At 47.4% G+C, this 20599-nt stretch overlaps 1 protein-coding gene across 2 annotated transcripts; it reads left to right on the top strand.

Annotated features, from left to right (window-relative positions):
* The first annotated feature begins 11164 nt into the window (after positions 1-11164).
* On the top strand, positions 11165-12558 carry LOC124699113 (myb-related protein MYBAS1-like). Of its 2 annotated transcripts, none has more exons than XM_047231471.1 (3): positions 11165-11382; positions 11573-11702; positions 11785-12558. In XM_047231471.1, the coding sequence occupies exons 1-3, from the start codon at positions 11355-11357 to the stop codon at positions 12251-12253; spliced, it is 627 nt and encodes a 208-aa protein (XP_047087427.1). In that variant the 5' UTR covers positions 11165-11354; the 3' UTR covers positions 12254-12558. The 2 variants fall into 2 exon arrangements, with proteins under 2 accessions (XP_047087427.1, XP_047087426.1); XM_047231470.1 differs by having other exon boundaries at positions 11165-11440.
* Positions 12559-20599: the final 8041 nt, after the last annotated feature.

The following is a 20599-nucleotide window of genomic DNA, read 5'->3' as shown; positions in this document are numbered from 1 at the left end:
GTGATATTGGTGGCGAGGGTGGTGCTGACGCCGATGATGATGTCGATGCCAATGGTGGTGATAAAAAAAGGGAGAGGATTTGTTCAACCGGCGAGAGCAAGTAGCAAACAAAGACAAGAAAATTATACGAGCAATGAGGATGAGGCTATATGTTGGGCACGCCTGCATGGGAGGCCATTTGCCTAGATACTATATGTGGAGTAGAACAAAACGGCTCTACATATTGGTCACGTATCCATGAACATTTTCACAAGAACAAGAGTGGAGAAAACCGGAATGAAAACTCACTCTCACATAGGTCGCACATAATTTCGGAGCTATGCACAAAATGGTCCGCAAAATGAGAATGAGTCCAATGTCTCAATCCAAGTGGGGAAAATGACCAAGGTAAGGTAAAACTTGTGTTCTAGGCATGTGCACTTGTCTAATTGTCTTGCATTGCACTTTTTTTTTGCATTCTAAATTTGTTTGTTTCATTCTTTCTTATTGTAGCTCCTACTCTCTCAACAATATTATAGGAAAATGACCAAGCGCAAGGGTGGCAATTTAGGAAGACCATTTGTTTTGCGCCATTGCTGGAAAAAATTGGAGTATGCCAAGAAGTGGAAGGCTAGGGGTGATGATACTTTTAGTATTAAAAAGAGTAAGTCTAGCAACGCGTGCTGTCCAATGGTTGGCAATGTGGCACTTTACTCCGATGATACTGATGACAACGATGATGGTAAAAGAAGCACTACTCCAACCACCAAGAAGGGGCCACTGGGGAGAAAGGCGGATAATGACTAGTTGAAGAAAGGAGGTATACAAGGATGAAAATTTGGTGTCAACAAGGAAGGTTCTTGCGGCGGAGAAGAACACAAAGCTATGACGGATGGCGCTTAATGAAACGGAAGAGCGCCGAGTTGCCTCCAAGGAGTGTAGGGCGGCCATGTCTGAACGTTGAGTCGTGATGGACGAGAGCGCCAGATTGCCACTCATGAGAGGATGTTGAAGAAAAAGCAAGAAAATCAAGACCAAAAGCTCATGTTCATGAATCCAACCGTGTTTGATCAAAAGGAAAAACAATACTCCAAGAGTTCGAGTACATGCGTGATAAAGTGCTACCATCGAAGACAATGGGAGGATTCATGGGCATCAGTGGTGCATTCGGCGGTGGCTATACATATGGTGATGGTGGTGCTGCCGGCTTTGGTGGTGGGGAGATGGTGGTGGTTCTGGTGTCCACGGTGATGATGTTGGCATGAGTGGCGGCTATGGTGATGGTGGTGCACATGAAGATGGTGCCGGCGGTGGTGATGATGGTACCATTGAAGACAACGAGGATAACGATGGCTCGGTTGCTTGGACATGTTGATTTGGTTTCATTCAAACTATGCACTTTTGTTTCGTTAAATTATAGTATTTGAACTATGCAATACTCGGTTTGTGATGTTGAACTATGCCCTTCAATTTAAATTGTGTGACCATGTTCAAACGTTGACCAACAGGGGAAGATTCCCTCCCTTGGCTATTCGTTGTAAGATAGATGATGAGACCTCTCCAGCAGCGGATTTCTACGCGCTAGATAACACCCCGTTTAATTCTGTACCCTTGGGACTCGAACCCAGGTAGGCTGGCTACGCACTGGCAAACCTTGCCACTGAGCTAGCACTCAGTTCTCATTGTGACCGTGTTCATGTGATGATGGTATTTGTTTCAGTTATGTGTGCAAAGTTGTTCAATCATATGTTCTCAATGTTTAAATAGCACAAACTGGATTTAGGGATCCATTTGAGGTACTCTGCTAGAGATCAACTTTTTTTTCATTTCAAGATTCTTCTCTCTCCTCTTCCTAGATGTCTTTTAGGGACTGAAAATTTAGACTCTATTGGAGATGCTCTAAAAGGCTAGGAAGTTGGAACAAACTAAGACAAACACTGGCCGCTTAAAATTGTCAAGCTCAAATGGTTTGCAAAGACCTAGATACCGGCAGTACCGAGCACTGATCTAGTGATCTTGGTTCATCCTAGACATACTTAAATAGAATACAAATGCAGTCTGCCCATGGTGTGCAAGTATAATCACTGTTGCATTTATTTTCTTCATCCATGTGGGGAAACAATCGATGATGCTGCCTTGTCCCCCCTAAACTCAAATCTGATGTACCCAATTCACTGATATGTAGCTATCAAACGGAAAGAATCGAGACATGCATCCATCGGAAGCCCGAAATTGGCGTCGTTAGTTCTTTCAGATTTGCTCGCCCTCTATAGGAAAAAGGGGTGAGGATAGGGGACGGACCATGGCAAAGAAGTATGCGTCATGGCGCGCAGGGCACATGGTTGGCGGCGCTCCCTCCGGTGCGCGGCGGAAGCGTCTTCATGGCGCGGAGGCCGGCGTGGCTCTCGAGCATCTCGCCACCGTCGGAACATCCTGCGCGGAGACCCAGATTGACAGCAAGCAGAGTGACGGCGGCCATCGAGGTTTTCTCCTCGGGGCCGCTAGCTTCTCGGCCAGCACTGAAGGGTACGGCGCACGCACCGTCGGGAACTCTCTCCACCGGCACAAGTGGGAGCGGCGGAGGTGGGGAACCACCGCCGGTGGCGAGTTCGGGGGAGATGCGCTTGGTGATGCTTTAGGATTGGTGTCATTTGATAGATGTAGTTCACGTCATGACTCTGTTTAAGCGATCATTGATATTTCTGTTATCATTTCAAAGATCTGAAAATGCCACCTACATTTTTCAAGGAACAAAAATCGATCCATAACATCTAAGTGAGTATATCTGGCCATCATTTTTTAAATTTTTTTTACTCCCTCCGACCTATATTATTTACCACTAAAATAGATGTATCTACAATTAAAATATATTTAGATACATCTATATTAGTGTTAAGTAATATGAATCGGATGGGTTATTTGGCCATCATTATTAGCTAGATTTTCATGTCCGCCTAGTTTATAATCTTCGTATATTTGTTTGTTCCTTGTTTGTTTTGTCAAGGTAGAAAATGTATGTGTGGAAACTTGGGCGCAAATACGGAATATTCTCTCAGTGAGAGGCGACTTTTCCGTCGATAGCGAGACGTTTGTAGTGATTTTGTCAATTTCAAGATCCGATCCACCGGCCAGTGGTGGAGCGTGGCACAAAACACAGGGAGGGCCAATTTCCTATAAAGCCAAAAAAACATGCAATTCTTGCAGAAAAGAAAAACGAATTAACATAGAATTGCGATGCCAATGGTTCTCTTCATAAGCACCTTCGGCAGCTGCAGTTGCAGTTTGCTTTCGTTTGAACTTGATTTGACTAGTGAGAGAAAACATAGAGTTAGACAGCTAGTCCATAAGGACTAGAGGAAAGAAGACAAGAAAAGAAATTTTTTGGGACGAGAGAAGTGGAGCTGAGCGAGAGGAACACAACCATATACAAGCGGTAGCTAGGAGGAGCTGAGCGAGAGGAACACAACCATATACAAGCGGTAGCTAGGAGGAGCTGAGCGAGAGGAACACAACCATATACAAGCAGTAGCTAGGACTAGGAGAGTACGAGGACGAAAGAATCGATCCATCACAGTCCTGGCCGGATGGACCTATGATCTTGGACCATATGCAGTACTAAAGAAATTGGACTTTGGAAAGACTGGGCCGGAGCCCGGTATGGCCTCCGTTACCCTCCGCCAGTGCCACCGGCTCGGTCTTTTGGAGATGCTCACACGGGTAGATTGTGTGTGCGTTTTCATAGGATGAGTGTATGCGGGTGTATACGAACGTCTGCGTTTATACTGTGTTTTCTCAAGCAAAACAAAACCAAAAGAGTAACAAAGACATGTTAACTGATGGGAACAAATTAAGAGAGAAGTTGAGTTTGTTACCGTGGCTGTCTAGCTGACCATGGATGCTAACGAAGCTTAAAGCCATCAGCACCAACGAAGTAATCATCCAACAAACTAGCCACGAAGAGAGGTGCACATGACCCATTGCGATAGCAGAGATTTCTTTCTCTCTTTAATCCATGAAGATCTCACTGTTTTAAAACAAGAGAAGCACGGCTACAGGACATGAAGCAAGACGGAGTGTACAATCATTTGTGGAATGGGTCAAAGGGAGAATAGATTGCAACAGAGCGGGACCAGGCTCACATGCACGTATGCGAGTTAGTGTCGTGAAAAGAAACAAATCAAAAGTGTCACCGGAGGTCCTCTCCGTCAGATAATAAGGTGCCAAAGAAGAACAGCTAGTGCTGGTAATAGTACAACAGAACAGTAGCAGAGAAACATCATGTAGGCCCCTTCTTTTGGGTTTCTACTTCTAGAAAAGCTAGTTTTTGGAAAACTTTGGAAAAAATCTGTGGTGGGGAAAAGCTCATAGAAGCCACTTCTTACTATTCTTTTTGGCTTCTGAAAATTTGGCTTGTATGATCTGCTGAGTTGTGAAATGTATGTAACATCCCTAAATTTTATATGTGATCTATATTGCCCTTAAATCTCCAAAAATCATTTTCAAGCATTACATAGAACCAACCTATGCCATTTTCATCAGCGGCCTGTAGCAGATCGTGATTCTGAGCAAGTAGATAGACGAGACCTCCTTTTTGCACCACGATTTCTCCGTTTTACATAAATCAATGAAAATTGAGAATGGACATCAACAACAAGAGGACATATATGAGGATGCGGCTGGCAGGTGGGAGGTGGAGCTCGGGGAGGACTAGGGAATGGAGGTGGCAAGCAGAGGGGAACTCGAGGATGTATTCCGAGGTGGAGCTGGCCGACGGCGGGGCTGGATGTGGCGGCAGCGGCCATGCCCTCATGCGAGAGGACGAGGTTGCAGCGATGGCGGGCGCGGCATGAAGCGGGTGGCGGCGGTGCGGGCGTCGGGGTGGTGGGAGCGCGCGACAACGGCGGGCGCGACTGCAGAGGGTGTGGGCGGTGTGGACGTCGGGGTGGCGGGAGGGCGCGGCGGCGGCAAGAGGAACCCTAGGGGTTCATCGGGAGAGACTGGGGTGCGGGGCAAGTCTACTATTCTCTGCTCTTTTTTCGTTTTTTTTCACTTCTCAAACTATCCCACTGCGGTGACAATTCTTTGAAAATACAGTCAATGAGAGGGGCAGGTGTGGGTACCGGTTCGTTTTCATCCAGAGAAGCTCGGGAAACTAGCCAGAAGTACCTCCGCGCCCAATTCTGGTTTTACTCACGATTTGGGATTCGCGGTGGAAATAAGCTGTCTGGAAGCTATACCCTTCTTTTGGGCTTGTGCTACGGTGGACCGTGAAGCTGCTCCAGAAGCCCAAAAGAAGGGGGGGTGTAGCCAGGGGTATCTAAGTATAGACTACCATCTTATGATGTCACAGTCTCACACACCATCAGGTGGTCATATCCAAACCTCCCTTAACAGCCCCTTTCCCCTCCTCCCCCACCGTCGTCGCCGCTAGGCAAAGCCCACGCGGTGCCGGCAGCGATGTACCTAGTTCGACAATGGTGCCGATGGTGGTGTGCCTTCCTGGATGGCACAACTCCGGGTGGTGTGGCGTCTATGACGCGGCCGCTTGGTTGCGGGGTGGAGAAGTGGTCGGTAGCGGTGCACTCCTTGCCTACATCTGGGCCCTTCAACTCCATCTAGGTTTGGGCCGGCTAGGCCCAGGCTTGATTGCGTCATCTTCGGCGGATGGAAGAGCGGTGACGGCGTGCGTCGACTGCAGCGCAATGACGGGAGCTTCATGAGCCTGCCTTGGGCTCGGCTGGGCCAGGTGGTTTTCTCCTGTTGCTATGTCCAGACGGTTACCGCCAATGGCAGTGGAGGTTGTTCTCTCCCGTGTGGCTGTTGTTTCGCCGCTCCTCACTCTCGGTTTTCTCTTCTCGTTCCGGCGGTTTCGCTTCGTTCGCCACAATGATATGGTGTTAATGATTGCAAGATCGTGGTGGCGCGTGTTGGTAGGCTGCGAGTTTGGTGGAGCACGATGGAACATCAAGGGCGTGGTTTTGTGGGGGTCGGGACAAATCCATGTCGGTTTTGCTGGTACCGACGATGTGTATCCCTCGGGCGCCACCCTTCCTTCCTAAAGGGTGTCGGGTGTACCCCTTATCCTTGCCCCTACGTGTATCGGGGGAAACCCTAGGACTAGTTCGGGAAAGTTCGTTGTAGCATTCCTTCTTGATATACACACATACAGTCACCCCTATGAACGCACACACACCCTACCCCTATGAGCATCTCCGAGAGACTGAGTCCAAGATACTTCATCCGACGGGTCCTAAGATTGACGAAGTCACCACAGATGTCTCACTATCGACGGAAACATCACCTCCCACTGAAGAAATATAACGCCTTTTAATGAGACACCAAAGTGTCAAATCTGAGGTTTGAACTCTGGTGGTCTACGGGTGCCACTGACCTCCTAACCCACCCAAGACCCAACCACAGGTTGGTTCTCTTGTTTGGCCTTGCTCGTGTGGATGCTATATCAACACCAAAAGCCTGTTTCAAGGAGCTTATGATGTCACAGCTAAGCTTGCTGGCTCAAGCACGCAGCATAGCCAGAGATGATCAGCGCCTGTTTCAAGGAGCTTATGATGTCACAGCTAAGCTTGCTGGCTCAAGCACGCAGCATAGCCAGAGATGATCAGCTTATCGCTATTTCCTCCACTGTTCATCATAAAGAACTACAGCATGAGCTTACTAATCACACGTTTCGAGCCAAATGAGCATCTGAACCAACAATGGCAGCATCATACTGCTTAATTACTATTCACTAGTATCGATCCATCCACATGTCTAGATCATGGCCACAAGGTGATCTTCTCCTCGCTAATGGTGGCGTACGTCGACGATAAGATGACATCCACTAAGCCCTATGGCATGACAGGTGCCCCCAAGTCCCATCAATCCATAACCCCATCATGTGTTATTAAACCTCGAAGGCTAAAAGCATATATCCTTAATTTTCCATCATCCACTGGACGTTGCTTTTGCTCCAACTTTGAGAGGTGTGGAGACCAAATCAGACGAATTGGGTGCGCTTTCGCTCAATCTGCATTGCAGTCACCGTCGTCGCTGTCGTCACCTACAAAATCAAGATAAAAGGAGTGGAAATTCGGTGTTTCTTATCAACCCCGCGGGCATCGACATCGTAACCGAGATTAGTGCATCACAGGGAGCCAAGATTCACATCATCAGTCACAAGCCCTGGGTTTTTCTACCATTCCCAGATAAATCAGTCCGGGTGTGACAGCTCTGAATACTTACATCGCATTTTTTTTCGAAACGAACAAGATGATATGTCATCTTGTGGTTGTGGTGGTCAACATCATCATAGGAAGAGAGTTATCTCCCGGCAACTGATGTGCACCACAAGAAATGAAGAATTAAAACTGACAGCCAAACAGACATTTCACCATTCTTCTCAAGCGAAAAGAATGAATATTCTAATCTGATAGCATTTCACCATCTTATCCTACCAAAGGCAGCTACCAAATGCAATGGAACACTTGCCACTCACTTCAGGATGAATTTCACCATCCTGCAAGAATTCATATATGGACTTTTTTAGATAAAAGGCATCACTACCTGATTTTAATTAATAAAGCATGTAGAGATTCGACATAGTTTTACACTTGCTGCGGCGTACAGCTTAGCCAACGCATAGAGAAACAACAAGCACAATATCCAAACGACACGATACAAAAACTAGCAGACGACCACCAGGGACCGCCAAGGAGAGGCAGTAGCACCGGCACCCGAGCAGGAACTTGACGATGATGGCTTCAGGTCAGAGGGATCTCCCTCGAGGCGGAATAAAGCTCGCGCAAAGAGTTGATCATCCAACATATTCCCTCATTGTTTCTAGTCTTGGAGTTGATACTCCACAGCTGCAGAAACACCATAGATTTATTTCAAAAAAAAACACCATAGATTTAAAAATAACACCAGAGAAATGGTTAATAACTTTCTTTTTGATAGAAAGCTTGTTGCGGACTTGCCACGTTGCCTAGGACTGTGCAAGAAACAACAGCCAAAGTAATCTACGCGGCCGCCCCGCCAAATTAGAGAGTATGTGATGAAATTGCGCAAAGTTTGCAGGTCCCCAATTGCGCCCTAGCAACTGGCGAAGAACACTCCACGCAAACACAGCTAACGGATAGGTGAAGAAAATGTGCGCCGCATCCTCAAGCATGCCGCACAGAGCGCAAGCACCGTTGGAGGGCCCCTGTCTAACGGCAATCTGAATCGCAGAAGGGAGTTTGTCCAGCGCCAATTGCCAAGCAAAAAAAATTAATCTTGAGGGGAACCGCCGCCTTCCAAATGTCAGTAAAGTGCGTTACCGTCGCCCCCTGCGATAGCTTGGCATACATGGACTTCGCCGAGTATTTCCCGGCCTCCTCTAAGTGTCATACCACCTTGTCCTGCTTCTCGCTAAGCCGCACCTGAGACATCTGTACGCAGAGTTGGTTCCACTGTGCAACACTCCCTCGTGATCCAGCGAGCGTCTCAGCCTAATCGAAACCTCCCCTTCAGTCAAGGCCTGAGCCACGGACACCTCCGGCAGATCGCAAACCGAGAACAACAAAGGGAAGCGGTCTTTGAGAGGAGCATCTCCACACCACCAGTCCAACCAGAATCTTGTCCTAGTACCGTTTAATACCACAAACTTCGCACCCAAAGCGAAGTAGTGTTTGATTTTGTTCAAGCTCTTCCAGAACTGGGACTCCCCTTGTCCCGAGCCCTCCCACAGGTTATTGGTATTCCTATATTTGGCGCGAATGATGTTTGCCCAGATGGTATCCTCATCCCTCTTATACAGCCTCCACACCCATTTAAGTAGCAGTGCGATGTTCATCTTCTTCGTGTTAACCAATGTTTTAATTTCAACAACTATTGCTCAGAGTAGCGGTAAGATGCAACTTTTCATTAGATTGTAGTAGTGTGTTGGCATCGTACAAGGTCTTAGAATGACCGGCAAATGCAAGATTTGATGGAAAACATGTGCAGGTACAAAGAAATTTTGTATAGTTCTGCCCTTCGCAGTAATATTTAAGTGAGCTTTTATGTTGTAGCCAAAGCAATAAGGAGCCAAAGCATTTACTTCCAGAAAATATTATGGCCTTGTTCCCTAAGGAGAACCGTGTAAACATACATATCTGAGAAAATGACCTGACTTAAGTGATCCATTCAATGGGCATGAGAACATGAACTAATTTCCACCACACTGATCATGACTGATCAGTGTTGCAATTAAGAGAGTGAGCATCCTGCTCCAGTCGTACAAGCAACCAAGAATAACTCGTGTATTGAGATCCTCCGAAAGTAAGATGCCTAAGATAAAAAATAAAAAAGGAGACGAGAGGGCACATAGTGGGCTGCAAGATTGCAGGTTGGTGGCATCCACATCAGTGTTGCTTCCATGCCTTCCTGGCTTGCTCCTGGTCATGAAGAAATTGCATTTATATTTTTGTGCTGAAGGAACCTCCAGTAACAAAAAGGCAACCAATTCAATCGCAATGGAGAAGTTAGGCCATGCGGATAAAATACTGCTCAGGACCATACTGTCCACATGCCTGTCTGACCTTTCACAACTTTCGTCTCTAGCAGATATGGTATATAGTAAATGAGACAGTTGGGATCTATAAAGATCCAGCATTTTGTTACATCATCTCGGTTACTTATTAATCAACAACGGCGTAGGAGATATAACACATATCGTACAAGCAAATACTATATTAATCAAATCTGACAAAGGAAATTTGCAATCAACTATTGAAAGAAAAACAGCATCAGTACAGTGTGTATCAACCACAAAGTTCATCCTAGTAGGCCGCATAGATGCACAAAAGCTTGCTCGTATGGCGTGTTTGGTGGTAGAATCTGCAATTGCATACCCTTTGTAATGGAGGTACGTATAGTCCGAGATATTTTTCTGTGTCTCGGATTAGAGGCTGAAAAGAAAGGAGGGATAAAGTCCCCTGTGCCAATGATAATGGCTGACAGAAAGGAAAAATGCTTTTCACAACCAGGAAATAAACTACAGAAGAATCCAGAGAATACTATGTGACCCTACAGATGTGGCATGTGAATCTATGAATATATGTCCATAGAAAACAAGTAGTCACACTCATAGAGTAGCATAAAACAATTCTCTAGTAGTAAGAAATAGCCAAGATAAGCTATGCAAGAAACAGCCAACATCAGAACATAGTTCTGGACTTCCATCACAAAAACACAGTATCGGATTTTCCTATTTGCGTAAAGGTCTGTCAAAATCCATTCGTAAATGCATATGAATCATGTAGGGACAAAAAGATTGAAATGGATAATACTAGCATGTTTAAACTGATGTATATGTTACATACAAATTATGAGTTCCTTATGAAAGAAAGCATGCACCGGTAACAGTCTATTTCAGATTTGGAGCTTCCTATTTGATTTGCCAAAGAATAAGATGCTAAAGGCAGGAGCAGGAAATGTATTATGGAAGTATAAGAAAAAAAAGCAAGGATAGAACTTCCCTATTTTCTTTTTTGAGAAAGATAAAAAAAACCCCTGCTCGTCTTGCCTTCTGGCTAATTTATCTGAATGTAATGTAGATCTCTGTCCATGAAGTTGACTACTGATTTTTTTTAAAAAAAAATTACAAACGAAATAACCATATACGTACTCAGCTAACAATTAAGAAAATACATCACCTTACAGTTTGCTTCATTTATTTGCATTTCATCTAACAAAACTGCATGATTTGCCCTCACTTCAAAAGCGATATCTGTGAAATAAGCCCACACACGCAAAGTATTGAACAAAAACGTACATGCACAAATTGCTATACCATTTTCTGAGATCATGAGTGTGCTATAGTATCTTAAGACTTACCTGACCCAATTACCATTAAAGCATGAAATGGCCAAATAGATTACAGCATACATAGTAGTGCAGCGGAGTTAACTCACAGAGCAAACATGCAAGGAATAAGAGTTAGATGCATTCTGAATCCAGTATACAAGTACATTTGACTTGACTATTCCATTCTATAATTTATAACACAAAGCGAGAGAGGAGAAGACAATTTTAATATGAGGACAACCTGAGTGATGACTCTCTAAATCACATGCACCACATCATGAGACCCGCAAGAGCTGTCTTGTCCTGCCTATAAATGAGAAGCAAGAGCCACCAAACCAGTGCACAACTAAGACAAAGTGGCGTCCTCTCCCTAATACATACCAAACTTCTTCCCATCAGGCTGGAGTTCATCAAGGATCTAAACCTGAAACTGGAGCCCAGAAGCACACAGTGGAGGAAGAACAACAAGACTGGTTCCCAGCCCATCCAAGGTAGAAGCGAACAACGCTAGAGATGGTGACTGTGCAAGATGAGATGCGCAAGGGGCCATGGACAGAGCAGGAGGACCTGCAACTGGTATGCACTGTCCGCCTGTTCGGTGATCGCCGCTGGGATTTCGTTGCCAAAGTCTCAGGTTTGAGGGGTGGGAGACCTTCAAATTAGGTAGCCATTTTTTGTAATCCTTGCCACATAGATGCAAACATCATGCAATCTCATAGTCTCTAACCAACTATGATGTTGCATCACCTTATCTATGGCCATGTAGGCCTCAACAGGACAGGCAAGAGCTGCCGCCTCCGGTGGGTCAACTACCTCCACCCTGGCCTCAAGCATGGGCGCATGTCACCACAAGAGGAACACCTTATTATTGAACTCCATGCTCGATGGGGTAACAGGTTCGATCCAGAAGAAGACCTTACTAAAGCAGCTTTGCTCAGCTATTACAGGTGAAACACACTGACTCCTCTCTGTGTGCAGGTGGTCTAGGATTGCACGAAGACTGCCAGGGCGCACGGATAATGAGATCAAGAACTACTGGAGGACACACATGAGGAAGAAAGCACAGGAGAGGACGACGGACATGTCACCTTCTTCCTCATCATCGTCGTTCATCACATACCAATCCTGCCTGGTTGAGACTGCGCCAATCATCAGGATGGATGGAGGGCGCACTCATATTGGCAGCACCTGCATCTCAAGCGTACTTAAGAGCAACCAGAGTGTCATGGATGGATATTCCATGGACCAGATATGGAAGGAGATCGAGGCACCTGCCATTCTGACTCCTAATGATAAAATATACTGCAATCTCCCATGTCCTCTGGTGCCATCTCCTCCTATGGGAGATCGCTATTGTCCCGAGGTAGTCTGGAAGATGGATGATGATGAGACCAAGATGTTAGCCCCACAATTTGGTTATGGTAATGGAGGAGATCCCTGCTATTGAAGGCTCAAGCCGTCAGGATTGAGCTCAGGTTACTAAGATACATATATATATGCTTAAAAGAAATGTCAGTACCTATGTAGCTATGTCTGCATATACATATATATATGCTTGCAAGAATTGCCAGTAGCTATGTTTGCATTAGTATGCGGGTGGTCTAAATATCCACATATGTACTGTTACAATGTAGATTTTCAGGTGTGCTCACGATGTGTGTGCCTATGTAGCGTGTAAAATAGATTGTCACTTGCCATTATAGAATGGAATATGAGAGCAGTTTATATGAATAACAAAGCTGTCAGTCTCCACTCTCCAGTGACATTCTGGTACCAATGTTAGATTGACAGAAATGAGCATTGTAATTTCTACACCATTACACTATAGGAATATTAATATCCTCCCCACATGCTTCTGAGGCTAAAAAGGGACCACAAGACTCTTTAGTCACATCTCAAAGTGCAAAAAGAAAAGGTGGAAATGGATTATTTCACCATGACTGAGCACAGGTTTATGGACACAGAATCAGAAATATTTATTATACTCTGATGATTTCCTTCCTCAGATTGTCGAGTTTCAAAAACCGGGCTCTTGATGAAATGGCTTCTGGAATCTAAGAAATGAAAAAGAGAACAAGTGCTTCTCCCATAAGCATGCAGGCCATGGAAACACATACTTTTAATATTAAATATGAGACTGCTCCACAAGCATCTGTATGCATGTTTGATCTAAGTGGAATTGACAGGTCACATAATTAGTGCAGAGTGAGTGGTGTATCATTTTAATCATCTTAAAAAGGATGAGCATTAGACTTTGATATAATTGAAGAGTGTTACACTGTATTCAACATGTAAGATTAGCTAGAAGTTGCAGATCCTCGATTTAACAAATAGGAAACTCGGCACTGTGGTAAGGTAAGTAAAAGGTGGTGGTAAGTGATGGGCACTTCAGAGTTTTTATGTCCATCTATTTTGCTGAAAGCTTGAAAGTAGAAATTGATCCTGCAACTAATTAGCATGGATTTTCTTCTGATTGGGTGAATATCTGCTTGGACCACCTAGGCAAAACCATCACTATGTGTTTCTCCACAAGATTTCTAACTGGAGGTGTTAGATAGGTAAGATTTTGAAGTTTTTATTTATTTTAGAAATAAATTATCAAAATAAAGCACTTTCACTTTGCTTTAAGTGGAGCAAAAGCTAGCCTTGAAGAGTAGCAGATAACCACCATCATATTTATAATTATGAAGAGAGAGGAAATGCCAAGTACCACCAGGACGTGAGATTTGGTTGTGCAGCAACAGGTCACAAGTGAGAATTCTCAATGTAACTCAATCATTAAATGAGATGGGAATCACAGGATAAGATCCAGAAATAGAACAATATACAAAAGGGAAAACTCCCCCAGCACTGGGTTTAATGGAAAATCTTCACAAGACCAACAGCATAACATCCAGGGCAGATACTCGTACTACAATTGATGTAAATCCTCAACACCCACTTTCAATCATTGAAGCTGAAAACTCAATCAAGGATTTGGTGCATAACGCAAACCTTAGTACCAGACTAGACTCTAGGCCATTTCTGATAGGAAAATGTGTTGGATTTCTACATCAGACGATCAAATAGAAAAAAATACAGCTGCCTAGCTGATTCGTCGGTCGACCATTACATTTTCTTAAGTTCCTACAGCGGGAATACATTAACCAAGTCCCCAGCACACTCGACTTGAGAATTTCACTTCTGGAAAAGCGTGTCTCTAGTTACCACAGATGGTTAGGGGAAGAACCAGGTGATCCTTTCGCAGGTGAAAGCAGATTCGCGGGATGGGATTTTGGATCCAGCTGCCCGTGCGGCTGGGATTACCAGCTGTGATTCAGACAACCACCCCCAAAAATATATAGAAGTACCAACCACTAATCTACAGCAAATACAGCCGCATCAGTGAGGGAGGTGGCAGTAGTTCTTCTCACCTCACTGTATATCGACGTTGCGGACGCCGAGAAAGAACGGGGGCGCCCCTCACCGCCGGCGGCGACGAGGAGTTTATTTTCTGAGCGAACCGCCGACGACGAGGTGTGCAGGGATTGGTGACTTGAGTTCTTTTTTGGATGCGGGTGCGGGACGACTGGCCCATGGGCTGGATTACCAAAGAAGACGGAGTCTTAGAGCATCTCCGGTCGCATCCCGCAAACCGTTATCCAAAGGAATTTGGGCGCGCTGAACAAAAAAAACATTCTTAGCCATGTTCCCCAAAGCTGATTTTTGTTCGGCGTGATCCGATACGGTGTCCGGCGCCCTGAGCCTGTCCCCGCTACACAGGGCGCTCCGAAGACGTCGGACACACAGAAAAGCGTGGCGAAGCGACGCGGGCCCGATGCGTTAGCGGCACAGAGAAAATTCGTCGGCCGCTCCTGCCAAATCGCGCCTCTTCTCGCCACATCGCTCCTCTCCCGCCGCGCATTTTTTCCATCCCAACACATTTGATCTGTCCCGCCCGCCGATTAATTTCTCCCTCCCGCCGTCACTACCCTGTTCCTCCCGCCGCCACCCTCTCCCCATCCATGGCGCCACTGACTGCCCCCAAAAAAATAGCCAACAAAGGGACCAAGAAGCCGCCGGGCAATGGGACGAAAGGGGCGAAGGCGCCCTTCACGAAGCCGCGGAAGGCGTCGGCTCCGAAAAAGAAGCCGGAAGGCTGGACCGATGATCAGTGGCATCAAGACTGTCTGCGCCGGAAGTTGTCGACGGCGGAGCGGAAAGGGCGGAGGGCGGCGCAGTTGGAGAAGAAGGCGTCGGTGGCTCGCGCGCACCCGCACATTATGGCCGGGTGCATCCCTGCCACGAACGCGAGCCCATGGAGTACGAATATGCCGTCGTACATTCCCGGAGTGTTGTCCTCGTCGACATCTGGGTTCTACAACGACGGCCCCTCCGCCACTCCCGTGTGCTTGACGCCAAACTTGTTGCCGCGGTACGAGGATGCGTTGTCTCATGGCGGCTTGAACCCCAACGCTATGTTCTACTCCCCGACGTATGAGCCAGGACCCGGTTCGGAGGGCGCCCCTTTCAATGGCCGCAAGGGCCCACTCGAATTCGACGGCGTCGGTGCTGAGGAGGAGGAGGTGGTGGAGGAGGAGGTGGAGGAGGAGGGGGAGGGGGACGGGGTGGAGGAGGGGGTGGAGGACTATGAGGACGACGAGGACGAAGAGGGTGGCGACAAAGAGGACGACGAGGGCACCGGTGACGATGCCGATGATCTCGTGGAGGTTGACGCAGACGGCGTGAGGAAGAAGAAGAAGAAGAAGAAGAAGAAGTAGAAGAAGAAGGCGTCGGGCACACGAGGCCCCAAGTGGACGCCTCTAGAGGATCAAAGTCTGTGCGAGTCATGGGCGACGGTGAGCCATGACTCCATCATCGGCGCCAACCAAACATACGGGAAGTATAGAGCGAGGATCAAGGCCGAGTTCGATGAGCGCAAGCTCATCAACAGAGACTACAACAAAGTGACAATGAAGAGGAGCCAAAAGGCAATGTCGACGCGATGGGCCATCATCCACGCGTCGGTTAACATGTTCCATGGATTCCATCAAGACTTAGAGATCAGAGGCGACAGCAGCGCCGGCGTCGCCCAACCGGTACGACTCTTTCTTACATAATCTGTAGCGCCTACAATGTGTTCGACGAAATGATTGCGCTTCCTTTTGATTAGTTTGACAAGGCCATGGATTTGTAATGGAAGAACTCGGATGGGCATAAGTCGTTCGTGCTAATGCATTGCTATACCAAGCTCAAGATGAACCACAAATGGAGGTTGACGCGCGTTTCGTTGTTGAAGGGGAAAGACGCCATTGATCTGGATGCGCCGCTGGCAACATCGACAGGGCGCCCTATCGGCAACAAGGCTGCCAAGGCCGCCTTGGCCGACGCTACGTCGGCTGAGAAGAAGCAGGCGTCGCTCACGCAGTGCCTCGTCGAGGTCTCCTCGACCTTGCTCTCCCGTGACAAAAAGGCCGAGGAAAGGTGAGCGGCGCTGCTCAAGAGGCAAGAGCAGAAGATGCAGTTGAAGAAACGCAGGGACGACATGTCCTGCTGAGACAGTCGACAGAAGGAAAGCCTCCCCGGACGCGGGCAGCACACAACTTCTTCAAAGGATAGATCCTCGACGACATCGAAGCCAAAATGGCGGCGGCCAAGCCGGAGTCCGAGGCGGCGGCCTAGGCAGCTGCAGCAGCAGCTGCAGCGGTAGCGGCAACGACACCAACCCTGGAGCAAGAGCCGGCAGACGCATCCGCTACTACACCTGCGTCGGCCTCTACCTCAACGTCGGCGACGGAGCATGTACACCGGGCAGATCACGATGATTTCATCGTGATCAACGGGCCAACGTCGACTCAGGATAAGCCGTCCGCGTCCGCGTCGGCATCGCCCTACGACAACCCCTTCTTTTAATTCTATCGACGGCCTGTAATATGATCGCGCGCCCAGTACTTTAATTGCCGCTACTCTGATCACGACGACTAAAGCGGGAACGATCTCTTTTGATTGAATGCAAACTATTTGAATTCCTATTTGGGGACGGCGTTTGGGGGACGCGACTGGGGAGCGACGTACCCCAAATGCGGCACGAACAAAACACGTCCCCCAAACGCTCGATCCGGTGCAGTTTGGGGGACGCGACTGGAGATGCTCTTATACAATCGGACTCAAATTACTTGTCACTGATAAATTTTAGGCTTCACTAAATAGTTAAATTTTAGAAAACATTTTATCTAAATACATGACAAGTAATTTACATTAAAATAAGCACTAGTCTTTCTATTTAAAGATGGTATATTGTACTATTTAAAAAGTACTTTATAGGAAAATACAAAACCGTCCCGTGTCGACCCCCATGGCGACACCGGGCGAAACCCTAGCGCTGCCTACAACCAAATCCCGGCAGCCTCCACAGCTCCTGCCACGGGCGAGGGCTGCGGTGGCGGCGGGCCTGGCGTCGGGGGTTGCTTCGTGGTGGAAGACCTCTGGCGGCGACCGGGGATGGCGCTAGGTTTCGGCTGCGTGCGGTGGCTGGGGCAGCGCCCCTGGCCATGCGCGCGACGACGTGTTCCCTCGAGTGTGACGCCCGTGCCGGATGGATGCTTGCGGTGGGAGGGTGATGCCCTGTTGCAGCGGTGACTTCCTTTGGGCATCTACACATGGGGAGGAGGTTGCGGTCGCAGGTCTAGGCTCTCGCCTCGATCCGCCATCGGTGCAGCTGCCGGTTGCCCAGAGGTGCGTCAGGAGGCGGCACAGTGCACTATGTCAGCCCTGGGCTGGAGAGTGTGCGTGGTTCGTGCTTACGCTTGTCTCCTCTTCCGTCGGAGGGGGTCGGCGGGCGGCGGCGTGGGGGCCTGCTCGTCTCCTTTGGAATAATGGCGGAGGATAGTCCTTGGATCCCTCTCACACCATGGTGATGAACTACCTGGCGCTTGTCTTCATTGATCTTGATCTTGGACAGACTATCCAAATGGACGACATGCCTGCATTTTACCAGAGCAGAAGGGTTTCAGTTGCGCTAAACCATGTTTTTCTGACCATTTGGTTTCTGCCGTTGTGTAATATATATTAGTTCCACGGTGAATTAGATGCGGGGAATGGCATCGAGCCAAGAACTGAGGACTAGTGATGCAGGTTTGTGTTCCGGTGGTGACGAGATTCTGGCTTGGTGATTCCTGACTTGGAGCAGCAGCACTGGCAAGTGGGGGTGACATCATTGGAGAAATTCAGTGACTAAACTTGCAGGGAGAAAATCTAAAGGCGACCTTAATTGGTTGTGCCTTGCAATAGTCTTGTTGAAAGTATTATTTTGTGAGTGCAGACTTTCGTTGGGTGAAAACCTATGATCTTTGTTCCCAGTACATAATTTCTTCTTAGTTTTGTAATTCTTTGTTATAAAAGTTATCAAAGGGCTGAGGGGGTTTCCCCTCGGTAGAAAAGCTTAAAAATATTGATTAGGGTGATGATAGCGTTTGTGCAATATTTCTTTCTTAGAGACGTTGCTTTTGGAGATGATGGATTTTTTGTGCCATCTTGATGGTGTTCGTCTGCTGTTACAAGGAATAGGTCACTGTAGCGAGACTTTTCTTTCCTATTATTTTTCTTTCTTTTCTTGATTGTGTGCATCCGTATCGCTAATAGGACACTTTATTGTTGCAGCGACTAGATGTAATTAGTACACTGGTGGAAAAACAGGCTTCGGGTGAGCCCCATAAGTCGCGACGCTGCAGGAACCGCGACTAATGGTACCTTTAGTCGCGGTTCGGGAGGCGAACCGCGACCAAAGGCCTGGGCCCAGGGCGCTCGGTGGCCAGCCGGTGCACGTGGGGGCTTTAGTCGCGGTTGGCCGGGCAAACCGCGACTAAAGGTGCCCGAAGGCCTTTAGTCGCGGTTGGCTGGGCCAACCGGGACTAAAGCCCCTCCCCTATATATACCCACCCAGCAGCCAACACTTAGCCATTTGGTGCCATTCTCTTCACAAGCTTCACAAGTGGGTGTTAGGTTTGCTTTTGGTTCCTCTTATGCACATAAGGTGTTTGATGAAATGCCCCAAGAGCATGAAACAAACATGATATGAAGTGTTGGAGCCACACTTGAGCTTTCTCATTTATTTTTTCCTCCTCGATCGCGGTTAGCAACTTGAACCTTTGATGTGTCGTTGATAAAATGTGCATGTGTGTGTAGTTCATTGTTTAATTTATATTGTTTGTAGCTAGTTAGTTTAACAAATGCATGATGGTTAATTATATATTTTATATTATAATAATGCGGATGAATCGACAATGGATGTACGGTAACCGACTCTCCGGCGAGTTCGGTGCGGGTTTGAAAGATTTCCTCGTAGTGGCCAATGCGAACAAGCGGGGGTTTTGTTATCTGTCCATGTGTTAAATGTAAGAATCGGAATGGTTACTCTTCCTCAAGAGATGTTCACATGCACACTGCTTCGGCACGGTTTCATGCCAAGCTATAATTGTTGGACCAAGCATGGAGAAAGAGGGGTTATAATGGAAGAAGATGAAGAAGGGGATGATTTCAATGATGAAAGCTATCTTGCTCATTTCGGTGATACTTTCATGGAGGATGCTGAAGGTGAAGGGGAAGGTGAAGGGGAAGGTGAAGAAGAGGCACGTGATGATCCCGTTGATGATCTTGGTCGGACCATTGCTGATGCACGGAGACGGCTGCGAAACTGAAAAAGAGAGGGAGAATTTGGATCGCATGTTAGAGGATCACGGGAAGGCGCTGTACCCCGGATGCGATGATGGTCTGAAAAAGCCGGGCTGCACACTGGATTTGCTTGAGATGGAAGGCACATGCAGGTGTAGGCTGACTCGGCATTTGAAAACTTGCTGAAAATGTTGAAGAATATGTTTCCAAAGAATAACGAGTTGCCCGCCACTACGTACGAAGCAAAGAAGGTTGTCTCGCCCTCTAGGTTTAGAGGTTACGAAGATACATGCATGCATCAACGATCGCATCCTCTACCGCGGTGAATACGAGAATTTGAATGAATGCCCGGTATGCACTCGCATTGCGTTATAAGATCGGAGGCGATGACCACCGGTGACGATGTTGAGGGCCCGAAACCCGGGAAGAGGGTTCCCGCCAAGGTGATGTGGTATGCTCCTATAATACCACGGTTGAAACGTACGTTCGGGAACAAAGAGCATGCCAAGTTGTTGCGATGGCACAAAGAGGACCGTAAGTCGGACGGGGAGTTGAGACACCCCGCGGATGGAACGCAATGGAGAAAGATCGACGAGAGAGTTCAAAGATTTTGCGGCTGACGCAAGGAACATAAGATTTGGTCTAAGTACGGATGGCATGAATCCTTTTGGCGAGCGAGCTCCAGCCATAGCACACGGCCCGTGACTCTATGCATCTACAACCTTCCTCCTTGGTTGTGCATGAAGCGGAAGTTCATTATGATGCCGGTGCTCATCCAAGGTCCGAAGCAACCCGGCAACGACATCGATGTGTACCTAAGGCCATTAGTTGATGAACTTTTACAGTACTGTGGGGCAGACCCGGTGTCCGTGTGTGGGATGAGCACAAAGAAGAGGAATTTGACCTACGAGCGTTGCTTTTCGTAACCATCAACGATTGGCTCTGCTCTTAGTAACCTTTCGGGACTTGTCAAATAAGGGATACAATGCATGCACGCACTGCTTACATGAGGCCGAAAGTGTACATTTGCCAAATTGTAAGAAGAACGTGTACCTTGGGCATCGTCGATTTCTTCCGAAAGGTCATCCGATAAGAAAGAAAGGCAAGCATTACAACGGCAAGGCGGATCACCGGCCGAAGCTCG

The sequence above is a fragment of the Lolium rigidum genome, chromosome 3 (genome assembly GCF_022539505.1).
Source record: "Lolium rigidum isolate FL_2022 chromosome 3, APGP_CSIRO_Lrig_0.1, whole genome shotgun sequence".
Taxonomy (NCBI): domain Eukaryota; kingdom Viridiplantae; phylum Streptophyta; class Magnoliopsida; order Poales; family Poaceae; genus Lolium; species Lolium rigidum.
This window is presented reverse-complemented; position numbering and strand designations above follow the sequence as displayed.